The sequence below is a fragment of the Mauremys reevesii genome, linkage group 2, assembly GCF_016161935.1.
Source record: "Mauremys reevesii isolate NIE-2019 linkage group 2, ASM1616193v1, whole genome shotgun sequence".
NCBI lineage: Eukaryota > Metazoa > Chordata > Testudines > Geoemydidae > Mauremys > Mauremys reevesii.
The window spans coordinates 278630717-278654466 of record NC_052624.1 but is presented as its reverse complement, the minus strand read 5'-3'; the positions used below and the strand labels follow the sequence as shown (position 1 = coordinate 278654466).

Sequence of the window (23750 nt, the reverse complement as noted above, 5' to 3'; positions counted from 1 at the left end):
GCAGCTCCCCCGGAAAGTGGCTCTGGCTGGTCACTGTTACCCCGATGACTCATCCCCTGGTGCAGTCTCTTGCTTGGTGAGTGAATTGCTCACTGCACCGGAGGCAGACTGCGTAACTGGAGTGCCATCGCTAGGGAGGGGCAGCTTTGTTCTGCAATGAGAGAGCTGCCTCTCGGCCCAGCCCCTTTCGGCATCAGCATCCGTTGCTATTTCTGTGGCCCCAGAGGTGTGCATGGGGCTTTTCAGGCGAAGAAGAGATTAAAGGAGAAATCCACAGTCTCTGCCCCCGAGCATGTTAGTCTAAATCTGCCCCTTGCCTTCCTTCCCCATTGCAGCCCAAGGAGCAGCTGCCTCTTCATTACGCAGCCCTCCGTCCCATTGGGGCTGTCGGTGTGATGCAGATGCTGCTGAAGGCTTCTCACAAAGATGCTAGACTGAGCCAAGACCAGGTGAGCAGGGGCCTTTCCCTATACGTGATGGGGGTAGTGACTTCTTGTAACACGGGCCTGGCTTGGAGGCCAGAGGTGGCACTAAGTGAATGCCATGGGCTACTGGGCTGGACTGGGGCAGCCTGAAACTCCATCTCCATGCCTGAAGCCCGCGTTCCCTGGGGGCGCTGCATGAAAGGTGTCACCAGCCCCACCCAGGCTTTGGTTTCCTTCTGCCCTCTCCGCAGGACGGCCGCACTCCTCTCTTTCTTGCAGTGGAAGCTGGGAATCTGGGAGTCTGTAAGGAACTGCTTTCCACGCACGCCGAGGCCCAGCTGAACGCACGGGAAAAGGTACCGGACACACGCCCACCCCACCGCTGACACCGCAGCTCGCCCTCCAGGCAGCTGGTTTTGTGTCTTCCCCACTGCTGCATCACCAGGGGCTGGAGAGATCAAACTCTATCTAAGAGCTAGCCTGAGTCCTACCAACTCACTCCCCATACACCACGCTTGGGGCCAGATGCTCAGCTGGTGGAAATCGACATAGCTCCATTGACATTAATAGAGCTATGCTACTTTACACCAGCTGGCGCTTACAATCTGTCAGAGGAATTAAACCCCTCCGCCGATTTGGTGCCTGTTCATTTCCTGCTCTTGGGCCTCCTCTGCCGGTTCTGAAGAATCCGTTAACATTTATGCTGTGGGCAGACAGGCGAGGAGACAGGGAAAATAGCTTGTGTTCATTTCAGGCCCCATTCGGGAGGGCGGGGGGGAAGAGGGATTGGTGTTTGCCAAATAGAAAATTTAGGGGGTTAATAGGGGAAAAAAATAAATGTTATTTTCTACTGTGCGTTAAAACGGTACAACGAAGAGCAGAAAGAATGTTTGGAAAAGTCTCCCAACGTAGCAGCACCATTAGGTGCCTTGGTGTCAGAGTACCCCAGGTCTGGAATTGTAGGCTGGGGTTAATATGCATGGGTAGAGCTGGGGGGGGGGAAGGGGGATGGAAAGGGAATCGCAGACAACTTGCAGTCAGGCAGGGCTGTGTGAGGGGCCCTCTAGACGAGAGTAGCTGGAGGTGGAGGTGCTGCAAACTAGGAATGAGATACACACAGCTCTACCAATGCATGTGAAGCTTGCACGATGCCTGTCGCCTGAGTCAGAGCTGTGCCCTTCGAATGCCCAGATAAGGTAACCCTTCAGTATTCTGCAATGGATACTAAGCAATTCTCCAAAGGGAAAACCTGAACATCTGTGCAGTGGTGGCACCAGCGGCAGATTAACAGGCCTGTGCCCAGGGTCTCTGGCCAATTTTGGGCTCCCAGGAGTGCCAGAACGTGTGTACAAGGGGGGAGGGCCACCAGCATTGGGACTGTGGCCCCAGACCTTCCACTTTCCCTGGGTGGGGTGTTGGGGTGCCCAAGAACAGGCCCCAGCCCATGTGCTCCCCTCAGGGCAGGTGCAAGGGGCTCCCCAGAGTGGCCCAGGCTCCCTGGGTGGCTCTTACCAGGGCCCAGCTCTGGCTTCCAGCCTGGCCAGAGGGTGGGTCCTCGGGGGGAATTGGAGGAGCAGGGGGCAGGGCCTCATGGGAGGTGTGGTGAGTCAAATGTTCTTTGTGCCCAGGGCCTCTGGGTGGCGGGAGTGTGACTGGAGCAATGTTAGCCACAGATAATGGGTGACTAATAACAAAACATACGAAAGACAAGGCCAGTATTCAATGAACCAGAGTAATATGTTCTCTAGCTCCCGAGATATCAGCGTTATTGGGGATAGTGACAGTACAGAAATCAGTCACAATTTTCTGCATGATTGAAGATTGATTGATTGACAGGCAAAGCGTTGCTTGTTCTTTACAGAGATACGGTGACACTGTGTTGCATGCAAGCTGTAGGAAAAGAGATGTGGAAGTTGCCAAAATCCTAGTGGAGTATGGAGCTGTGGTGGATTGCCAGAATGTGAGTATAAAATACACAAACCTTGGTATTGTGAGCACAAGTTTTGCCTTTGCTATCATTAGTGCTGAGCAGAGTCCCCCAGTAGCTGATCAATTGTAAAAACAAATGTTGCTTCTTTCTCTTTCTCTGTGGCACCGTATAGACTAACAGACGTTTTGGAGCATGAGCTTTCGTGGGTGAATACCCACTTGGTCAGACGCATGTAATGGAAATTTCCAGAGGCAGGTATAAATATGCAGTCCAGAATCAGTCTGGCGATAATGAGGTTAGTTCAATCAGGGAGGATGAGGCCCTCTTCTAGCAGTTGAGGTGTGAACACCAAAGGAGGAGAAACTGCTTTTGTAGTTCAGCTTTAACCTGAGGTTTCTTAAATCAAAAGTTCCTTGACATGGAAGTATTCAACCAGCTCATTAATAAACTAAATTATCCTTTAAAAATCCACCCTTTAACTGCATGCGTGCTGAAAATGAATTTAATATCGATAATAGAGATAATGTGCCTGTATGAAATTAGTGATGTTAAATGTTTGCAGCTTTAATACTGAACTAATTTTCTTCACGCTTATTTTCAAGTCTCCCTGGCCATGGCTGCACTAGGAACATTGGTACAAGTTAATTAACAACAGAGCAGTTGCATCATAGCTTACCAACAGTGCAGGTGTGATGCCCGCCATGTTGGCATCATAATATACTGGTTGATCGAACCAGTGGCCTCCGGAGTTAAAAGCCTGAATAGCTATAGCTTGAACTGAAGAGGCAAGGCTCCCTAGCAGGGGCTGAAACAGACTCCTACCCTCTGAATCGGGCACAGAGGTTTTCCCGTCCTGCAAATATTTTCGAGAGTTCAAAATTTGTCCTGTCTCAAATTGGGATGAAAAGTCAAAATCTCAAAAATGTTCACGACCCAAAAAACTTGCTTTTTTATTTCCATTTTGGATTATTTGAAACACTTTATTTAAAAAAAAATTCAATTTTGACTTTTTTCACCATTTCCCCAGTCTAATTAGCTTAACCTAGAAATCAAAACATCATTTTGTCCCCAAAAGTCATTTTGAAACAGAATTTTCCATTTAGAAAAATGTCCAAATGAAACATTTCAACAACTCAGAAACATTTTTCTCGACATTGTTCCAAGTCAGGAAATTTGTTGAACCCAACCCTTTTTCACAAACAGTTTTGGTTTTGACGAATCAGCGTTTTTAGATGAAAAATTCTTGACCAGCTCTCCTCACCAGAGGGTTACATAAGCACTAAGGCAGACAGGACTCTGGAGTTTTTGACCCTGGTTTCAAAGTTGTGGGACCCATGTTTCATATGTCTTCCAGGGTCCGTAATCAAATGGGGATGATTGAAGAGGTGGGGTTATTCTTCTTCAGCCATACATTCTTTGCGTGTGTGTCTCTCTCTAGCTACGCTATGGATTGAATCCTTCTAGCACCGCTATCGTGAAAAGGGTCTAACTATGGTTGTTACCAGTGCAGTTTCACGTAGCGGGGCTTAGAGTCAGTGAGCACAAATGAGAGGGGTCCATCACTCTAATCAGGTGCACAAAAGTCAGGGATTGAGGCAGGCTCTGTGGGCAAGGGAAGCGTGTTACCAGCTGGGGGCCAATAACCTTCCCCCAAATTATTCATTCTCTTCCTTGTCTTCTTCTCTAATAAACCCAAAGATGCAGAAAATAAGGAAAACACCTGTTCCAAAGAGTTGTGCAATCCTTTGCAAGGTCCTTTCAGGGATCCCAGAAGAAAATGGTCTCTGACAAGAAGTTTATTTTGCATTAAAACTTTCAGGACTAACTTAAACAGTCAAATAAACAAAGCAATTTTGTAGAACTGCAAGGCCAAAAGGTCCTGGGTTATTTATAAAGGGCCCTTAAGTGAATTAGGCAAAATGCCAAGATAAATCTAGTCTGCTAGCATTCCAGCACAGGGCAGACTTAGCACTAGCACTTGTCAGCTTTGTGCTGAAATATATTGAAAGGCCCGTTAGAGTTCAAACCCACCTTCTCCTTCCAGCGTTTGGCAGAGTAAGGAGGCTGGTTTTAAAAGGAACATGTTGATTCGAAGGACAGGTTCCAATGTACAATCACATGTTTACAAACGTACTCATTAGAAATGGTTCAAATGGCCAGTCGAACAACCCCTATTGATCGTGTTCTCTGGTTGTGTTTCTCTTTGGCAGGAATGCAAGTGCCATTTTCAGTTCTATATTTTCCCCAATAGTTGATGCTAACAACTTTTACAAAAACTACATGGTTTGGTGCCTCTCAACTGTTCCATGCCAGCACCCCAGGTTAGTTAAGAAGGAGAGCAGACCAAATTCGGTGATGAATCCTGGTCACGTGCCACCTGACGCACATGGCACAGATGCTAAGAAGACCCTAGGTTACAGCAGAATAGATTTGAGGACTCCCTTTTATCTAGCCATAAAGAAAGGGAGAGTGGACAAGACCCGCTGAGACTTGTTCACATACCTCCCCATGGAGTTGAGGACTTGTGACCTAATTAAACACAGTTCATTGGGGTGGCTTCTGAATAGATGTAACTGAGTGGAGAGGTCCACTGAAGTGTATGCTGGAAGCTCTAGCACACCTGCTGCCCAAGGAGAGTCTGCTTTAGTTGGAGTGGTGGGACCTGGGCTTTTGGAGCAGAAGGGTCCAAGTTCCATCTGTAATTATGACCCAAGAAGTCCTCAGCAGAGGGTCATAGATTCTTTACATAATACAATAAAAGGAAAACAATGGAAGGAATTAATAGGAGCTGATCTCTGTCAATGTCACAGTGTACTGGCTTTCGAGGCATTGAGAACATGGGAAATTGCACAAGGGAAACCATGAGAGTAGGGGTAGACGGTAGGGTTGGGATTATTCAGGGACCATCTTCTTGTTCTGTATTTCTACAGCGTGTAGCATAGTGAGGTCCTGGCCCATGACTAGGACTCCTAGGTGCTCCGGTAATACAAATGATCAGTAATAATTCAGAGTTGATCTGCCCCTCATTGAAAGCCTGATCCAAAGCTCATTGAAACAATGAGTCTTTCCATAGGCTTCAGGAGGCCTGAGGTGAGAGACCTCCAAGAGACTCATGTCAGGCTGAGAGATTGTCCTGTCTGAGCTGCAAATACTCCTATTTGCCGGAAACCCGTTCTCTGTTTGAAAACTGCAGGAGCTGGGCCTACCCAGTTCTGGAACAGTGCTGCATCTCTGAAAGCTGATCTGGCTTCGTTTAGGCCAGACCCTGCTCTCCAGACAGCAGCAGCCCCAACGCTGCAACCTCACTATCTCCAGGCGTGGTACAGTGACATTGGTTAACCTGGTGATGTCACTCTAGGATGCTCTAGGAAGCTTTTAGGGCAGAGGAGTGATGCTTTAGTGCAACACAAGGTGGCCATCTCAGGTACCCAAATTCTCCTGCCCAGTAGGTTATCTGCTTGGGCTAAGGGTGGAGCCGCTGGGCAGCTCAGTTATGCTACATCCAGGACGTTCTAACGCCCTTTGTTTTAGGATGAAGGTCAGACTCCTCTACATGTCGCTGCGTGGGAAGGCGATGAAGCCCTGCTGAAGTTCTTCCATCACTGCAAGGCCAAGACTACCATAGCAGACAAGGTGTGTAAAAGGGGGCGGGGAGTGGGAACCGGCTGACTTAGGGAGTGCTTATTGGGATTGCGAGTCCCTTTTTTCTGCACTTCAATACCGAACTGAGAGGTGTAATAGACGGGTGGATGGATGGGTCAATACTGTCAACCAACAGTGCATACAATGTGCAGCACTGCACCATCAGAGTAAACTGCCATTGGCTCATCCCAAGATGGAGACATGGTTACTTAGGCCTGGTCTACACTGGGGTGGGGTTCGAACTAAGGTACGAATAGCGTAGCTGAACTCGAACTACCTTAGTTCGAACTACTTACCCGTCCTGACGGCGCGGGATCGAAGTCCGCGGCTCCCCCGTTGACTCCGCCACCGCCGTTCACGGTGGTGGAGTTCCGGAGTCGACGGGAGTGCGTTCGGAGTTCGATATATCGCGTCTAGATGAGACTCGATATATCGAACTCCGAGAAGTCGATTGCTACCCGCCGACCCGGGCGGGTAGTATGGACGTACCCTTAGACATGCCAGAGAGCTGGTTAACCCTTTACAGACCATCCTGAGGCAGGGCCGCCCAGAGGGGGGAGCAAGTGGGGCAATTTGCCCCGGGCCGTGCAGGGACCCCATGAGCCCTGGCCTGGCGGTGGTCCAGGTCTTCAGCGGCATTTCAGTGGCGGGGGGTCCTTCAGTGCTGCTGAAGAGGCGGAGTGACTGAAGGGCCCCCCGCCGCTGAAATGCCGCCGAAGACCTGGACCGCCACCGGGTGAGTACAAGCGCCGCAGCTCCCCCGCTTTGCCCCAGGCCCCCTGAATCCTCTGGGCGGCCCTGTCCTGAGGGCCCTGTTTGGGTAATTTTGGGACAGCCAGTGGTGTGATATACCTGTGAAACTGGCGGACACAACACGACTCCGTGAGGGGCACCTTTGATTACAGAGCTTCTGGTGTTAATGGCCGGGAAGCCCTCAAACTTGAATCTGCCTCATCAGGCAGACAGTCCAGACCAGGAACTTCCCTCCACTCGTTAAACTGCATGGTGCTGGTGAAAGTGGCTTGTCCTCCTCCCCTCCCTCACCCAGGCAGGCAGCAGCCCTAGGCAAGGTAAGGGAGAAAAGACTTTCAAGGGCCCATGCCAATCAGCCCAGGAGAACAGCCTTTCCCCTCCTCCGTAAGGACCTGTCTCTTAACTGTTTCAGTTCAATGAAGACAAAGAGACACGAGTTGTTGAATGAACTGGTTGATCGTTCATGCAGCTGACTCTGCATACGTCACTTGGTTTAGCAGTGCTGTGTGTTGTGGTGGTTTAAACAAATGTTTTGGTGGGCGGTAGTGCTGGTAATAGGTTGGCACCCTTGGCAGGTTGAAGTCATCTAGCCAATGAGCAAGTACCCCAAGAACAGCAGCCATGCCAGCTTCCCCCCAACTTCCAGAGCTTCAGATCCAGGCTTACCCTGGCTATACAAAGTGTCGTAGAGGCAGATGTTGATCCGTTCCAGCTGAGGGTACATTCCGGTTAGGCTTGCATACAGGCTGTCTCCCTCCCAAGCACACATTACACTTGCAAAGAAATGCCGGCAGCTCCAGCTGCTTCTCTGGAAACGCTGCTCTCTTTGATGGTTGCAGATGGACCGGTCCCCCTTGCACATCGCTGCAGAAAGAGGCCACACCAATGTGGTGGAGTTGCTGACGGAGAAGTTCCACTCCAATGTGCTAGCTCGCACTAAGGTGAGAGACGCACCCACACACAATGTTCCTCTGAGTAGCAGCTGAGCGTATGGGCCAGAGAGGACCAGGACTTGTGCCCACTGTTTGGTTGCTGCTCGCAATCTTGAGCTGGACAAAACTGGCTTGGGAATTAGGCCCTTGTTTCCTTAGCTTGGAGCCACACAGCCTCAGCATGTCTAGTCACACGCAGTGCTGGGAGATGAAGTCTAAAGCCCAGGAATAGGCCGGGTATTAGCCAGCTTTCTCAGTCAGGGCAGTGCAAGTGCATTTCTTTGTCAGGGAGCTGGTTTGTTCAAAGAAGTTTGGGTTGTGGGCACAAAGGTCGCAAGGCCCTAACTGGAACCCACGTGGAAATGTGACGTGGGGACACTTCTGTTGTAATACACTGGCTGCGCGTGCTGCCCTCTGGTGGTGGCCCATTGAGTGGATAAACGCCATAGTGCCAGCTGATGAGGATTCGCTATCGTCTCAAGTGGGAGAGGCCAGTGTTTCGGCTGATTTTCCGTTCTATCCCCAACACTGCCTGTGTCCACTGTAGCCGTGATGAGCATGTGGCCTGTAGGCCCCCAGCCTTCATTGTAATGTCAGTCACAAGCAACACAAGTGCCAGTGCATTATGACAGCAGCCCAGAAGGTCCCGTACGCCAGAAAGAGCCTATTTCCGTGCACGGGTGGCAGGCGAAAGCAGGAGACAGCTGTGGGATAGGAATACTATACTGATGAAATTGGAGGGACAGAGGGAGATGGGGCTGGGACATTAGGAGGGGAATGGGAGGCAGGGTCCTTATCTGACCCACTCCACCTTTGGGACCTTTACCCAGCTTCTTGCCTAGCCCAGAGATTCTTGTCATCCTTACTTGCTGCCCATCTTTGCTCCCTGCAGGACGGCAGCACCCTCATGCACGTTGCCTCCGAGCATGGGCACCCGGACACCGCTCTGGCTTTTCTGAAGAAAGGAGTCCTGCTGCACATGCCCAATAAGGTAACCCAGCCCAGAGAGTCAGGAGGGCCGATGTCTGCTGCTAGAGCTGCTCCAAAACGTCCGTCCAAAACTTGGATTCGGGGGGATGGAAAACGCCTTTTCAACCAAAACAAAAATGTTCTTGAAGGAGATGCAGTGGTGATGTAGCCGTGTCGGTCCCAGGAGATTAGAGAGACAAGGTGGGCAAAGCCATAGCTTTTATGGGACCAACTTCTATTGGGGAAAGAGACACACTTTGAAGCCACACCGAGCTCTTCTTCAGCTCCTTGTCTCTCGAATGTCCTGGGACCAACAAGCCCTGAAGAAGAAGGGGGTAGGGATAGCTCGGTGGTTTGAGCATTGGCCTGCTAAACCCAGAGTTGTGAGCTCAATCCTGGAGGGGGCCATTTGGGGATTGGTCCTGCTTTGAGCAGGGGGTTGGACTAGATGATCTTTTGAGGTCCCTTCCAACCCTAATATTCTATGATTAAGAGCTCTGTGTGGCTCAAAAGCTGGTCTCTCTTCCCAACAGAAGCTGTCCAATAAAAGACATTACCTCATGAAAAAATGTCACAGTGGTTGAAATTTTTAAAAAGCTTAATTTCAATAGACAGACCCCCCTCTCCCCACTTATTTATTTTCCCTTGCTGGAAAAATTGAGGAAGTAGAAGTTTTCCCCCTACTTTCTCCCCTTCATTTCTAACTGGAAAAGTAAAAATTGAGATGAGAGATTTATTTCCCACCAGCCTAGCAACTTATGGTCTCATAAACCATCCCAGACAGTAGCATGCCTGGGACAGACATCATATATTAGATATGTGGACTGTGTGGCAGGTATCCACTCAGCTGTCACTGATTTAATTATGTGGCTTCCACATCTGTGAAATGGGGATAACAATTTCTATCTTTCTCCTAGGGAATGGTATAAGACTCACTGTTTCCAAAACAGGCTGAGATCCTGAGTCCCAAGATGCTATAGGAGTGCAACGTGTCTATTAAACTTTCCATTAGCCATGCTGACAGTCTTTACTGCCACATCTTTCCTTCCCAGCTGCTTTCTTAGCCTGGGGTTGCATCTGCTTTATTGAAACTGTATTTCCAGTCCCAATAAACCTTGCATAAAACAGACTAATGTTGGGGAAATATATTCACCTCTGGCTGTCCACACACCCCTCCCCCAAACAAAGTGATATTTTGGGGAAGGGAGAAAATTTCACTGAACAATTCAAACCCAATGAAAAATGTTCACTTCTTCGTACATTTTCCCTACTTTTTTCTGACGAGCTCTGGAAGCTGCCGAGTGTCTCACATGCATAAGAAGGGTGCCAGGAGCAATATTTCAGTATCACCACGACTTGATTTACGGAACTGGCAGAAGTTTTTCTCATTCAACACAAACTTTCATCCAAATTTCGATGACAGTCACCCCCAAATTACTTTCATAATCCCCCCTTTGTTTCCCCACCTAGCTTTCTATATTTCCGCTTCTCTTAGCCACAAAGAGCCAGTGTAACCCCCTGACCCATGTGTGTTGTGTCCCCCATGTCATGCCTGATCCACGGTGGATGTGAGTCTGTCACAGCCCCAGCTACACAGAATGGCTGCACCAGTTCCTATGGCATAAGTGATGCCCTAGCCCTCTGGCAAACCGATTCGCCCCGCACACGTTAAGGTGTCAGAGTGGGTGTAGGGAGCGAGTGTTAAAAATCCAAGCGCCAAGGGAACTGGTTGCCTCTCTTTCAGAACGGGGCGGTCTGCTTGCACGCGGCAGCCAAACGGGGCCATGCTGCCGTGGTGAAGGCCCTGCTGCAGAGGGGAGCAGAGGTGGATGCTCGAACCAAAGAAAACTACACGGCCCTGCACATTGCTGCCCAGCACTGCAAGCCGCTGGTGGTACAGACTCTTCTGGGCTTTGGGGCCCAGGTCCAGCTCAAGGGAGGCAAGGTAGGAGTGAAACTTGGAATGTGACTCTTCCTTGCAGGCTGTGCCACTTTAGTTCCTGCCTTCACAATCAGTGCTGCTTTCTTCCTTCCTCCGCTGTAACAATACCGTGGTATTCCCAATCTCCCCGGCACCCAAGTGGGTTGTGTTTTCGATGCCCTTACCTATTTCAGAGGGGTACAGACTGCCAAGTGATCGGGATCTTTGTGGGCTGGGCTAGGATTTCATTCACTGACACAGTGCTCTGCTGCGTCCAATTTGCGTTGATCGGTTTTAGGAAACCAGAAGGCTACTCCAGGCTCCCTCTGAACCGGGTTGTAGTGTTGTAGCAAACGCACACCAGGTGGCGCAACAGCACCACCTGCCAGCAGCCTTTTCTGCACTGGGAAAGAACAGCTAGGAAATGTGCCTGGGCTGTACGCTGAACTGTGGGGACTGGCTGACACGTTCTCTCACCGGCTGGGGTGTGTGAGCCCTGAACACACAAAGGGAAACCTGTCTGAAATGGGACATCCTGGGATGGATTGTTGCTGGCTGGAGGTGCGGGAGAGTTATCAGTGTTTACCCCAATAAAGCTAATGGGACCTGTACAGACAGCTCCTCCGGGCTGGAAATATTCCTCTTTATTTGTATGATGCTGGAACAAATAGAAAGACGCTGTACAGATCAGTTAAGCACCACTTCCATGGGACACAAGAGCCGCTAGCCATGGTGTAAATGCTTATGAGGGATGGAGGTTATTAGGGATTTATAACCAGCAGTGACAGCAAAGCCCCTAAGAGCGAGAGCTAGAGACGGTGGAATATTCTCCCAAGGGAAGTGGCAGAGGCTTTGTAGCCAAGAATAAAAGATAGTACCGGTAAGTATATTTGGGATATAGAGGTGAAATATACGTATTCATTAGTATTGTGGCACACGGCCTAGAGGCCTGTGAAATATTCAGCTGAGCCACACAAGGCTTAGGCCTGAAACAGGTTGGCGCCGCTATCCTGAAAGATAACCTGGTGCCGATACCGTGCAAGATCACAGTAAAAGATGTGTTAAGGGCCAAGGTTCGGGAAACCATGCAGCAACAGACTGGAAAATATGCCGCAATGTACCAGTTAATACCGCAAGATACCTGAAACTAACATTTGGGGGAATTTTGTAATAACCTCGAGTTACTATGGTAACTCATTGATGTAGATATTAATGACAATAAGGGAGGAGCCACTGAGAAATGAGACACCCGTAAATTAGTGGGGTGTGGAAGTATGGATAACTCAGGATAAAAGGTGTTGTCAGGCCTGTGTGCTGGCTAGGGGCAGGGAAGACAAATGAGGAGATGCCAGGACACAAAGCCGGCACTAGGCACAAACAGACTGAGCAATTGCTTAAGGCCCCAAGCAGCTCAATGGGGCCCCCTATTAATTATTAGCGTGTGTTGAGGGGGCAAAATATTCCTGCTTAGGGCCCCCTAAGGGGTAGCACTGGCACTACCAGAATGACAGCCACAAATTATGATGACAACGAAGATGATAATGGGAAAGATCATGACTGACGCGCCAGGGTTCTTCAGCAGGAGATGTGTGTGATCAGTCATAAAGCAAAAAACTCTGTCTATCTGCTGCTGGATTTCAGTGTTTTGCGGCATTGTTTATCTGCAAAACAGAATTGTTAATAACGGCCGTGTAATTACTTGTGAAGTTTCTGGGTGTCACTGGCCTCCGTGTCTCTCTCATTCTGACAATACTGTGAATAATCGACATGGGAGACATTTAAAAGTAGCCTCTGCAAAGCACTGAAGAATGTGGAATACAACAAGTTTGAGATGGAAGGATCTCTTGGGTCATCTAGTCCACACGTGCCGTAGGCAGCAATCCTGCCATGCCATGACCCAGACAGAGCTTTGCCATCTCTGACAGAGCTGGGACTGATTTTTCAGTTCAGTGGCCAAACCAAAAGATCGAAAACAATTCCATTTAGTTTTGTTTTCCAGTTTTTTGCCTTTAAAAAAAAAAAGTCTTTACATTCAATTGAAGTAAGATTCAAAAGGGAAAGTCGTTTTGAATTGAAAAGTCAGAACGTTTCATTTCAAAAACGTCCCAACAAAATATTTCAACTTTTTCAGAAATTTTTTTTTGTTGTTTTTTGTGATCAAAACAATTAGGCAAATTCAACACAAATTTGCAAAATGTTTCAGTCAACCGGAATCTACATTTTTTCACTTAAAAAAAAAGTTTTCTTTGAAAAATTTTGCCCAGCTCTAATCTCTGTTTTGTAACGATTCTCTTTGGTTTAATCCATGCAGCTCTCAGAAACCAGGCTATAAAAAGCAGGCTGAAACTAGCAAGGTAGCCATGGGGATCTTGTGGGTAGGGAGATGACGCTAACATACATCACTCTGATCCTCACAATGACAGAAATCCCTAGTGGGTTGAAAGCCTGTCAGATAAAATAGAATTGCAATTTACTTACTAGTTAGGAGGTTTTATCTTGGAAAGAAAGTGCTAACGGGGTTGGGTTCCAGGTGGTGTAAGAGCTTTATACATTCGCCTTTGACTTCTGGATACGTGAAATCATATAAATATAAACCAAAGCCACCAGATCTGGGGTTTTAGAAGGGAAAAGAGCTCCTCCTACCTTGATGATGACTCCCTCAAGCCTTGAGGGGAGGGTAAGGAAGGGTTGACTGATTATTGTGGACCAGTTTGGATTTCAACGTGGCACTCCCATGCCCTGCAATTGACTGTGGACTCTGCACCGAAATATCGCCCAAACCGTTGCAGTGTCGTGATGCGAGATGTCCTGCCATGGAGTGGTGATGATGCTCTAATTCTTCAGTGACATCATCACAACAAGGGCTGGATAAAAAATCGAGCGGGGGGAGGGGAATGTGAACATTTTCTCAAAACAAAATCAAAATTCAGAAAATTTCTGCCCATGGCTCAGTGACCTTGTGCCGTGGGATGAGGTTTGAAGGTGGCAACCCTAGAGCAGGGGCAGGAGGGATTTATGCATCAATCTGGACACTGGAGCTAGGAGAGGCTAAGAAGACTCCAGGTATCCCGGGGAGACTGAGATTGACATCATGGGCTCCGAGGAGTGTATGAAATATACCAGGCCTGATTCCCCCCAGCTTTGCACCCGGTGTGCTGGGTGGGTGTGAAACCTACCCGATCAGAAGGGCAGCGTGTTGCCCCCATGCTGCGCCCCCTTGCACAGGGGTAAGCGATGACGCAGGGTGCCAGACAGCAAGGAGGCTCAGGTTGAGTGGATGTAATAAGAGAAGCCAACACTGTTCCACAGGGCTCTGAGTCCTCGTCTGTGTCTCCCTCAGGCCCAGGAGACACCTCTGCACATCGCAGCCCGTATCCGCGAGGGGGAGAAGGTGGCGGAGATGTTGCTGAAGAGTGGCGCCGACGTCAACGTGGAACAAGAGGTAAAGCACGCAGCCATGTTCCTGGGGGCAAAGAGGGAGGGGCTGGATCTTGCTGGCACGTCGCTCATTTCAATGCTGCGCTTTGGCTGCAGAACGGCGAGACGGCCATGCACGTCGCAGCTCGCCATGGCAACCTGAGGATGATCAAGGCCCTGATCGAGGAAGGAGGGGAGCTCACCTCACAGTCCAAGGTACGTGGCCCCCAAGGCAGTCAAGACGCACTCGGTCTCTGCCACATGTCCCAGGAACCTTTTGTGGGAAAGACCAGGAACACAAGCCTTGCCAGAGCAGATCAGACCGTTGGCCCACCAAGTCCCATATGTTGCCCCATCGGAGTAGCCAGTACCTGCATGTGTGCTGAGCACTTGCTCCAGTGCACTCCCCCAGCAGCTGGGACCAACCAGCCCATTGTGGGCCGGTGATGATTGTTTCTGCAACCTCGGTCTTATTTCATTGGGATTTATGTCAGAACTAAAATATGTCTTAACATTAACATGCACAAAGGGTTAGACCAATCTGTCAAACAAACCCGGATTGCTCATTATTTAGCAGTTATGAGGCCAAGTAAAATAACCAGGTGATGGAGTGAGCTGTGAATACACTGGCCTGTCTCTTCTGGCTAGCTGGGCTCACACAGGAATTAGGTTTTAAGTGTTTCAATGAGCTCACTGGTCTCCCACTCAACTCTGTAGCTCCCCTCCGCGCAGCTGGGTCGGACTTGTTTCGATGAGCAGTGTCTGATCTGGGGAGACCCCAGGGCTAGATGGTGAAAATGCAAAGCTGGGTGGAGAGGAAGCTTGGTCCTGCTTGCCCTGCTAGGCTCAGCTTTTGCCAGTGTCCTCCGGCCCCCATTCCCAGGAGCATTAAAATTCACCCCAAAACCAAATGCACACAACTGCCTTCTGGTTCGTGGAGAAAGCTGATCTAGAAAGGCTCGGAGCCCTTGGGTTTGTGCCCTTTTGGCTTCTCTCTGGTTAGAAAGGCAGCCTGAAAGGGTTGGGCTTTTGCTTTTTAGTGTCTGTTTTTAACCTTCAAAATATCATGAGTGTCTGTGCTGCTGCTCCTTGATTTTGCTGGAAAATCTCTTCAGCGTTTCAGAGCATGTTCACTGTGATGCAACTGAACAGGTGGCGGGAGGTGGATATTTAACTAAGACTGCCTTTCTCCAGACTGTTCATTAGCTATTGACTAGAAAGAGCTGCTGTCAAAAACAAGCCAGAAAAGACTTTGAAACAGTGTCTCCCCCTCTTGGTTGCTCAACTTTACTCTCTTGATTCTTGTGACGTGATCATTTCTGTAGCTGTCCAGTCACCATAGAGTCCTGAGGGGCAGACAAAAACTGTGGAAAAAATAAATAAGGGAGCTTGGAGGACTATTCAGGATTCCTTTTTCCGTCACAAAGATTTGCGTGTGTTTTTTAAAGGCGGCATTAGCCCAATATTTTGAGTTTGTTTGTTTTACAGGTCGCTTTTACTGCCTCACAGCTAGAAAGGCTGATGTAGCAGGGACCAATCCTGCTTAGCGCTTGGGTGTGGAGCCAATAGGAAATCCCTTGTATATACTCAGTAACCGTGTTCATACTAATGATTGCTCAGCCCAGTGGGGCAGAGTCATAGACAATGATCCTGAAACTCAAAGGACCTTAAATTTCAGGCAGAGTCCTTAGAATTTCTGTACCATGCAGGACACCATCCACAGAACAACCTCTATGGTACACACTTGAGCCATATGACTCTGCACTGTCAGTGGATGTCTGAGGGGAACTGAGAGCTTAAAGGAAGGGGGTGGTTTATCCCCTTTAGCCTTATTCGGGCTAGAAGTGCGGAGGCTGAATAGGGAGGAGTTTAGAGTCAGGCTTGAGGGATGGTTCTCAGCATGTGGCTGGGTCAGCTGTCTCCATGCCTGGCACCTTCATTCATTTCTGGGTGGAGAGAGGGAATGAGGATGAGATGGGAGGAGATGGCGTGTGCAGTACCAGAGACAGTCCTGGAAGCGAGGCAGCCACCCATCTCAATGCCCCTATCCTGCCGGCAGGTCGGAGAGTGCCCCCTACACATCGCGGTGCAGCACTGCCACTTGCCCGTGGTGGAGGAGATCCTCAACTACCTGGCCACGGAGAAAAGCCATGCAGAGGCCGCCGCCTGCGTCAACCAGGAAAACAAGGTGACTGGAGTAGAGGGAGTAGCCTGCATGTGAGACAGGCCCAATGCCTGAATGTCTGGGCATGTGAAACATAGCATGCTATGTAAATGGAGGGAGGGAGGGTGCAGGGTGTGACATGACATGGGGGAATGAACCCCTCCTAGCTAAGCCACACAAACACCTCTCAAACTTGTCACCCTCTCGTGGGGAGAGCCGGAGGCGCTCACATTCGATCAGTGACCCTCTCCTATGGTGAGGCAGAGGGCTACATGGCAGAGTCCCTGTTCGTCTGATGGGCACCGGGCGAGAATGGCAACAAGCACCCCGTGCCCACCCACAGCGTGATAGATAAGGCCACGGGACTAGGCCGATAAACTGGGCATCAACTCAATTAGCAAGTGGCATTGTAAGATGGCTTTATTTGTAGGACCCTCCACGTCCTCTGAAGGCTCCGTTCCCAGCGCTACCCTCCATTGGGATGTCCAGTCCCTTCCAAGACTGGAAGCAGGAAGCTGCTTTTCAGTGGTGGTCCTAGAAACCACTTCTAGGGTCTGGGTCCTCCCAAACTGCCACACTCTGCCCAGAAATCCTCCCACCCTTTCTTGTCCCCTCTCTTCTCTCCTCACCAAACCGTGCTCTGGTCATGATCCATAGTCAATGGAAAGACTCTCATTGACATCCGTGGGCTTTGGATCAGACCCTACAAGAGCGGATCAACCCCCCACATCCATACTGAGCTCATTGGAAGGCTTGAGGCAGAAAGGCAAACTCCTGCTGGGCTGGAGCCCCTCTGTGGCGAGATCAGTGACCTAGCAAGGAAAAAGGCCGGTTTTGGCTAGCACTCGTGAGCATGGGAAAGCCTTGAACACAGGGTAGGATAAACTGACAGTAGCCTCCATGCAGGGGAGCTGTAGATGAATAGGGAAGAATCGGAGGAAGCTGGCCAGGTTTCCTTGTTTGCAGGGCGTGGTTTCCTGTGCTTGCCCAGGCTCTGTGCCCGAGTGGTTACAGAACAGCGCTGCGTGATAGCGCAATCAGAGGCGCTGGGTGAACGTGCTGCTTTGCTTGCGTTTTGGCTCGTACCCTTTCGCAGGCAGGGGAGACACCCCTCCACCTGGCTGCTGCAGTGAAGAAGGACATGGTCCACTTTGAGGAGGAGGAGACCAAGATCATTGCCATGCTCATGGAGTACGATGCCGACATCTCCCGTACCACGCGACTGGTACGTATGAGCCTGGGGTCCCTCAGGGAAAAAGGCTCAATGGATGTATGCCATCACTGTTGTTGTTATAGGCATATGGGCCATCTGCCGAGCTCGTTCCAACAGACTGATCGGAACTTCAAAGTTAGCAAACTCGGGGGCATGGGTTTTCCCAGACCTATGAAGCTGGAGTTTATTCTGTGTCCTGTTTGTCCTGAAGGTTCCTGGCAGAAGGGTCATCTTCTCAGTGGGCCGCATGGGGAGTTATTGGCAAAAGCGCCACTGTCCTTGTTAAAGCAGCTTATGTGCTTAGCTCTCTTGAAAACAAGCCCCCACGCAGTCGCTTGGATACGGCTTGGCTTAGCTGTCAGACTTTAGAAAATAGTTACAAACAAAGCTGTATGTTTATGACATACATTTATATTTCTGTGCATCCGGATGGATCCCAAAGCACTTCCCCCATTATAGATGCACTGCACCACAGAAGTGCAGCCCCCTCTGAGGTGGAGCACGTCAACTGGAGAAACAACTGGTGCAAAGCATGCTGCACCATAGTGGAGAGGAAAGAGTTTTGGTTAAGGACCCCAGAGCAAACCCTTCCCTTCATGGTGTATGCATAACAGGCAGGACATTTGTTTTTAAGGTGTCCCCAGAAGTTCTCCTTACTCTGGACTGGGTGGGTGGCAAAGTTGTTCAGGCTAATGGGATGCATGGAGAGAGGTTTCTCAGAGTCCCTTTGGTTGTTTCTGTGTTGCAGTCCCTTGAGACTCCTCTGCATTACTGTGCCCGTGTGGGCAATACGGATGTCCTGCTGGAGATGCTTAAGCACATTAGTACCAGCCGAATGCAGCAGACCATTAACAAGCAAGCCAAGGTATTTCTGTTCTGGGCTGGGCCCTCATCCTTGCATCTCTGAGGAGAGCATTTCCCCAGCAGGAGCAATGACCAGAATAAAGCTTAGCTCAGGAGAGTTCAATTGCAATGTAAGCTAGGTAAGGGAGTGCAAAAATCTAGACCTTGTACCCTTCCTCACCTTTAACTTTGAATGGCCAGGAAAATGGTAAATAGCCAGCATGCCCTGATGATGCTAAATCCTTCCCAGCTGTGTGAGTGGCAGGCTATATTCACTAGTCAGCAGAGAGAACCATACCCACCAACCATAGATAACCGCATGGTGCCTTGACTCAACTCTTTACACTATAGTTCCATGGGATGTTTCTTGGGGTATCCAGAGCTTTGAGTCCCCTGCTTACCCCCTGCCTGCAGCATTTGGGTGTCTGGCTTGTAAGCTCCCTAAGAACACCGGCCTGTCAGCCACCCAAGCACTCTCCTCCAGGCTATGACCCCTCTGTTTTTGCCTGGCAGGTTAACAAGAGGTGAACCCCAGTCCCTGAGTCCCCTTGGAGCATTCCCCTGTGATACTCAGCTCCTAACACGGGCTACTCAGAAATCCCAGATCCTCTGCACCCAAAGGAGCCATATGCCCCAGTTCACCAGTTTGACCTTTAACCACTGAAATAAAGAAGTCTTTGGTAGTGTATTGGCTTGGAAAGGTTGTGGGAGGGGGGCGGACCCAGGGGGATGGTGATGGACTGTGGACTCATTTGCCCCTAGGCTGGGTGGGTAGTGGTGAAGAGTCATTGCCATCTGCTGGCTCTTTGGCCGACATGGATTGAGCTGGTGGCCTCAGTCCCCTTCTGAGGAGATGGGTGGCCATGTCACAGAGCCACCGGCACAGCTGGTGTTAACTGACAACCATCCCAGAAGAGAGGGCAGACTTACTGGATGCTGAGATTGAGGTACCATATGACTGCCAGAGGTGGGTCCCTCCAGAACACATCGGCAAGGAAAGTGTGTGAGGAAACTGGTGCTGCCATTGTCTGTGCTGTACCCTTCATGTCACTACATGGCGCTTCCGTCACTGCGGCAGCTAGTCCGGCACCTTCCACCACCACTGAATTAATAGCATTTCTGAACCTCAGAGAGTGCTGACTCTCCAGGGCTGTGACAATAGCGAGCAAGGGACAAAGAGCTAAGCAGGCCCTGTCTCTCCCTCCCTTCTCTAGAATGACTGCTCCCCGTTGCTGGTGGCAGCAGAGCGAGGACACACAGCGATAGTGAAGATCCTGCTCCAGCACCACGCTCGTGTCGATGTCTTCGATGAGGTAGGGGACTGGAGCCTCCTTGGTATCACCACAACCCTAGTTCTCAGAGGGGGCGTGGTGCTCTGTGTGTGTGCAGGGGCTGTGGGAGAAGGAGATATGGCTGAGGTGAGCTTAAAAACGGTATTTTACACACAGTATAATACGGTTTAGCATTCCATTACATCTCTCCCTTTAAGTTCTATGTTCCTACTGTGACGTTGCAGTCTATATGATTTTATAAAAAATTGATAATGAGTGAATATAACGTAATTAGAATATGCTTCATGCAAAAGGTCTCTTGTAAGGTATCATTACAAAACGTATTGTCTACTGAGTGTGGTCATCCTATTTGTATAAAGGTATCACTCTTGTATCTGAAACTAGAAATATGAAATATAACTCTGAGGGCCTATTGTAATTATGCAACGTGTGGGCCATTAATGGTGGTTTGGAATCTTAATGGCTCCCATCAACCAGGACAATTGACTGGCTGGCTCTGTTTGCAGGCAAGCCTTCCTGTGAGTCAGGCTGGGAGGAATGAAGGCTTGGGGTCTTACAGTGACATGTGATCATGTCACATGAACTCGAGTCCATCTTTAACCTGGTGCTTTTCCAGTGAGGGGGTGGAAACCCAGAGGGACAAAGGATTCCCACCTTATGCAAAAGATATATAAATGGGTGGAACAGAACAGAGTGGAGGAGCCATCATGAAGAATCCCCTAGCTACCCCCTGAGCTGGAACAAGAGCTGTACCAGGGGAAAGAATTGTGCCCAGGCCTGGAAGGTGTCCAGTCTGAGGAAAAAACTTACTGAAGCATTTCTGAGGGTGAGATTATCTGTATTCAGTTTGATTAGACATAGATTTGCGCATTTTATTTTATTTTGCTTGGTGACTTACTTTGTTCTGTCGGTTACTACTTGGAACCACTTAAATCCTACTTTCTGTATTTAATAAAATCACTTTTTACTTATTAATTAACTCAGAGTATGTATTAATACCTGGGGGAGCAAACAGCTGTGCATCTCTCTCTCTCAGTGTTATAGAGGGCGGATGGACAATTTATGAGTTTATCCTGTATAAGTTTTTTACAGGGTAAAACAGATTTATTTGGGTTTAGATCCCACAATGATTCCAAATCCTCTTTCTTGAGTGGTAACAGCTAATTCAGACTCCATCATTGTGTTTGTATAATTGGGATTATGTTTTCCAATGTGCATAATTTTGCATTTACCAACATCGAATTTCATATGCCACTTTGTTGCCCAGGCACCCAGTTTTGTGAGATCCTTTTGTAAATCTTTGCAGTCAGCGTTGGACTTAAATATCTTGGGTAATTTTGTGTCATCTGCAAATTTTGCCCCCTACTGTTTACCCCTTTTTCCAGATCATTTATGAATACATTGAACAGTACAGGTCCCAGGACAGATCTTTGGTGGACAAAGCTATTTATCTCTCTCCTTTTGTTTCCTGTCTTTTAACCAGTTACTGATCCATGAGAGGACCTTCCCTCTTATCCCATGACTGTTTCCTTTTAGCCTTTTTATCTGATTTGGCTACTCTCTTCTGTCTCTGCCACTTTGGAGACAGATTTTTTTCCAAAGTTGGAGCAGTAGTTCTGAGTTGTCTTCCCATCAAGAGCTGTGCTGGACTATATCCAGTAGTTGCTATTGATGTTGAACTGTAAGTCAGAAGAGCAGGGAATGGATCTTCCTGCTGTAGGATTGTTTTGGCTGTCTGTACTGCTCTCTCAGTCTCTTCTTCGCTTGTGAGTAATGTGGGCTGCTAGTAATAGGATCAAAATCATATTTCATCGGGAACGATTTATGTTCTGCTGCAGTGAATTGTGGTCCGTTGTCTGTCACTAGTTGTTCTGGAATACTGAAATGAGCAGAAGTGAACCTCATTTTCTCAATAACTCCGCAACATGTTATGTCTTCCAACTACATTATTTCTACATACCTGGGAAAATTGTCCTCAACTACTAGTTAATGATGTCTTCTGAATTCACATACATCTGCAGCTAGTCTCTTTCAAGGTCTTCCTGGTTAGGGGTGTTATTATTAAAGGTTCCATGTGTTGTGTTTCATCTGTTAGTTATGCAGTGTTCACATGCAGATACTTTATTCTTTGTCCTTGCTGATGTCCAGCCAGTCCTTTTGCCGAGCGTAAAGTGACTGGAGGAGCATGGGGGTACCTCTGAGGTCAAATATACATAGCTCGTTGGCTTGTTCATAACCCCCACTGCCTTAGAACTCCCTTCTCCCAAGAAGCCTTTCCAGAGTAGCCCACCCAGGGGGCAATCTAAATCCCATACCAGTCATGAAATAAACTTTTTTCAAATACAATGAACAAGAAACATGTGAAGCAAATACCATAGATGATTTGTTCTGCCTGGAAAAACTATGTGGCCATCTTTCCGGCCACTGTCTCCTCTACCCCTTACCAGCTAGCTGTGCTTTCAGATTAATTAGTTTGTAAGCTCCTTGGGGCAGAGACATGGTCTATAACACACGGGATACCTATGATGCTATATACATATATAGGGATTGTTACTCTGCAGGCAAATCTCTGTTTGGCTTCGTACTGTTCTGGCCAGAGAGGGTATTAAAACTCTTTCTTGGTGCAGTAAAGCTACTACAATAATTTCATATGCTGCAGACACCACACAGTGACCACACAAACTCTGACACCTGGGTAGTGGGGACTAGAACCCATATCCTGCAGCTCTAGAAGCACAGGCTTCTAGCATTTGATCTAAAAGAAAGCTCCTTCAGCTGTTAGTCGTAGTAAGTTCTATGGGCTCTGTGGAGTCCAACCATTGGAGGGCAGTATCTATCTAAGGGCTTGTCTACATTACCCTCTGGATCGACGGGCAGCGATCGATCCAGCAGGGGTCGATTTATCGCATCTAGTTCAGACGTCATAAATCGATCGCAGAGTGCTCTCCCGTCAACTCCGGTACTCCACCAGGGCGAAAGGCGCAGGCAGAATCGATGGGAGAGCGTCAGCCAACAACTTACCGCAGTGAAGACACCACGGTAAGTAGATCTAAGTACGTCGACTTCAGCTACGTTATTCACATAACTGAGGTTGCGTAACTTAGATCAATTCCCACCCCCCAGTGTAGACCAGGCCTTAGATACTTACATGGTTCCAATTGCTCTCATATCTGAGCACATCACAACCCCCTCTGAAGTAGGGCACTGCTATTATTCTCATTTTACAGGTGGAGAACTGAGGTGCAAAGGGTATGTCTACACTGCAAAACAAACCCACGGGAGCAAGACTCAGTCTGAATCAACTGACTCACTCTTAGGACTCACACTGTTGGGCTAAAAGTAGCAATGGAGATGATCAGGCTGAGGCTTTGAGATCTTGCTGGATTTCAGCCTGAGCTCAAACCTCTGCACTGCTATTTTTAGCTCCACAGTATAAGCCCAAGTCAGCTGAACCAGGCTCTGAGGCTCATTGCTGTGTAGACATATCCAAAGAGAGTAAGCAACTTGCCCAAGGTCATATAGGAAGTAGCTGGTAGAACAGGGTCTTGAACCAAGGTCTCCCAAGTACTATCTAGCACCCTAACCACCAGACTATTCATCTTCTTATCATTCATGCCTTTACAAAGACACACAAAACACTTGCTTGACTGCTTTGACTATGGCCAAAAATAGTCACACAGCAATGGTTTCATGGCAGAGTATTTATTGTGTCCAGAGCACACAGGAAGGCCCTGCTAGTGGGAGGTTATTAAAATCCATGGTTCCAGCGGCTCATCTCTCTGATTTTCTGATTCCCTGTGTAACCGCAGCAGCTAGCTTTGTGGCTTTGTTTTGCAGCATGGGAAAGCAGCTTTGCACCTGGCCGCAGAGAACGGCCATGACCAGATTGCAGACGTCCTGCTGTGGCACAAGGCCTTCGTCAATGCCAAGACCAAGCTGGGCCTGACACCTCTTCACCTCAGCGCTCAGAACGGCTACAACCATTTAGTCAAGCTCCTCGTGGAGACTCACCTGGCCAGCATTGATGCTATGACCCTGGTAAGGAGTGGCTTATAGGCATAACCAAACTGTATGTGGGTAGGAGCTTGGCTACTAAGGTGGCTTTCTGAGTGGAGATGATTGCCAAGTGAAATGTCACACAGTGAGCAGCCTTCAGAGTCGGAGGGATTGGACCAGCATGCAGACAGTGTTTAGGCTGTATCAGATTAGGTTGTATTAGATTGTAGCTACTTATGCTCACCATTACTGA

General features: G+C 48.8%; 1 protein-coding gene across 1 annotated transcript in view; it reads left to right on the top strand.

Moving 5' to 3' along the window:
- The first annotated feature begins 340 nt into the window (after positions 1–340).
- The window catches only part of LOC120399348 (serine/threonine-protein phosphatase 6 regulatory ankyrin repeat subunit B-like), a 61352-nt gene continuing 37942 nt past the window's right edge, over positions 341–23750 (top strand). Inside the window, exons 1-14 of the mRNA XM_039527539.1 lie at positions 341–449; positions 677–781; positions 2287–2385; positions 5887–5988; positions 7590–7691; positions 8575–8673; positions 10396–10596; positions 13913–14014; positions 14107–14205; positions 16049–16177; positions 17250–17378; positions 18115–18231; positions 19424–19522; positions 23339–23539. Of these exons, the coding sequence (XP_039383473.1) occupies positions 396–449; positions 677–781; positions 2287–2385; positions 5887–5988; positions 7590–7691; positions 8575–8673; positions 10396–10596; positions 13913–14014; positions 14107–14205; positions 16049–16177; positions 17250–17378; positions 18115–18231; positions 19424–19522; positions 23339–23539 (1638 nt within the window). The 5' untranslated portion in view covers positions 341–395. The remainder of the gene's footprint in view (positions 450–676; positions 782–2286; positions 2386–5886; positions 5989–7589; positions 7692–8574; positions 8674–10395; positions 10597–13912; positions 14015–14106; positions 14206–16048; positions 16178–17249; positions 17379–18114; positions 18232–19423; positions 19523–23338; positions 23540–23750) is intronic.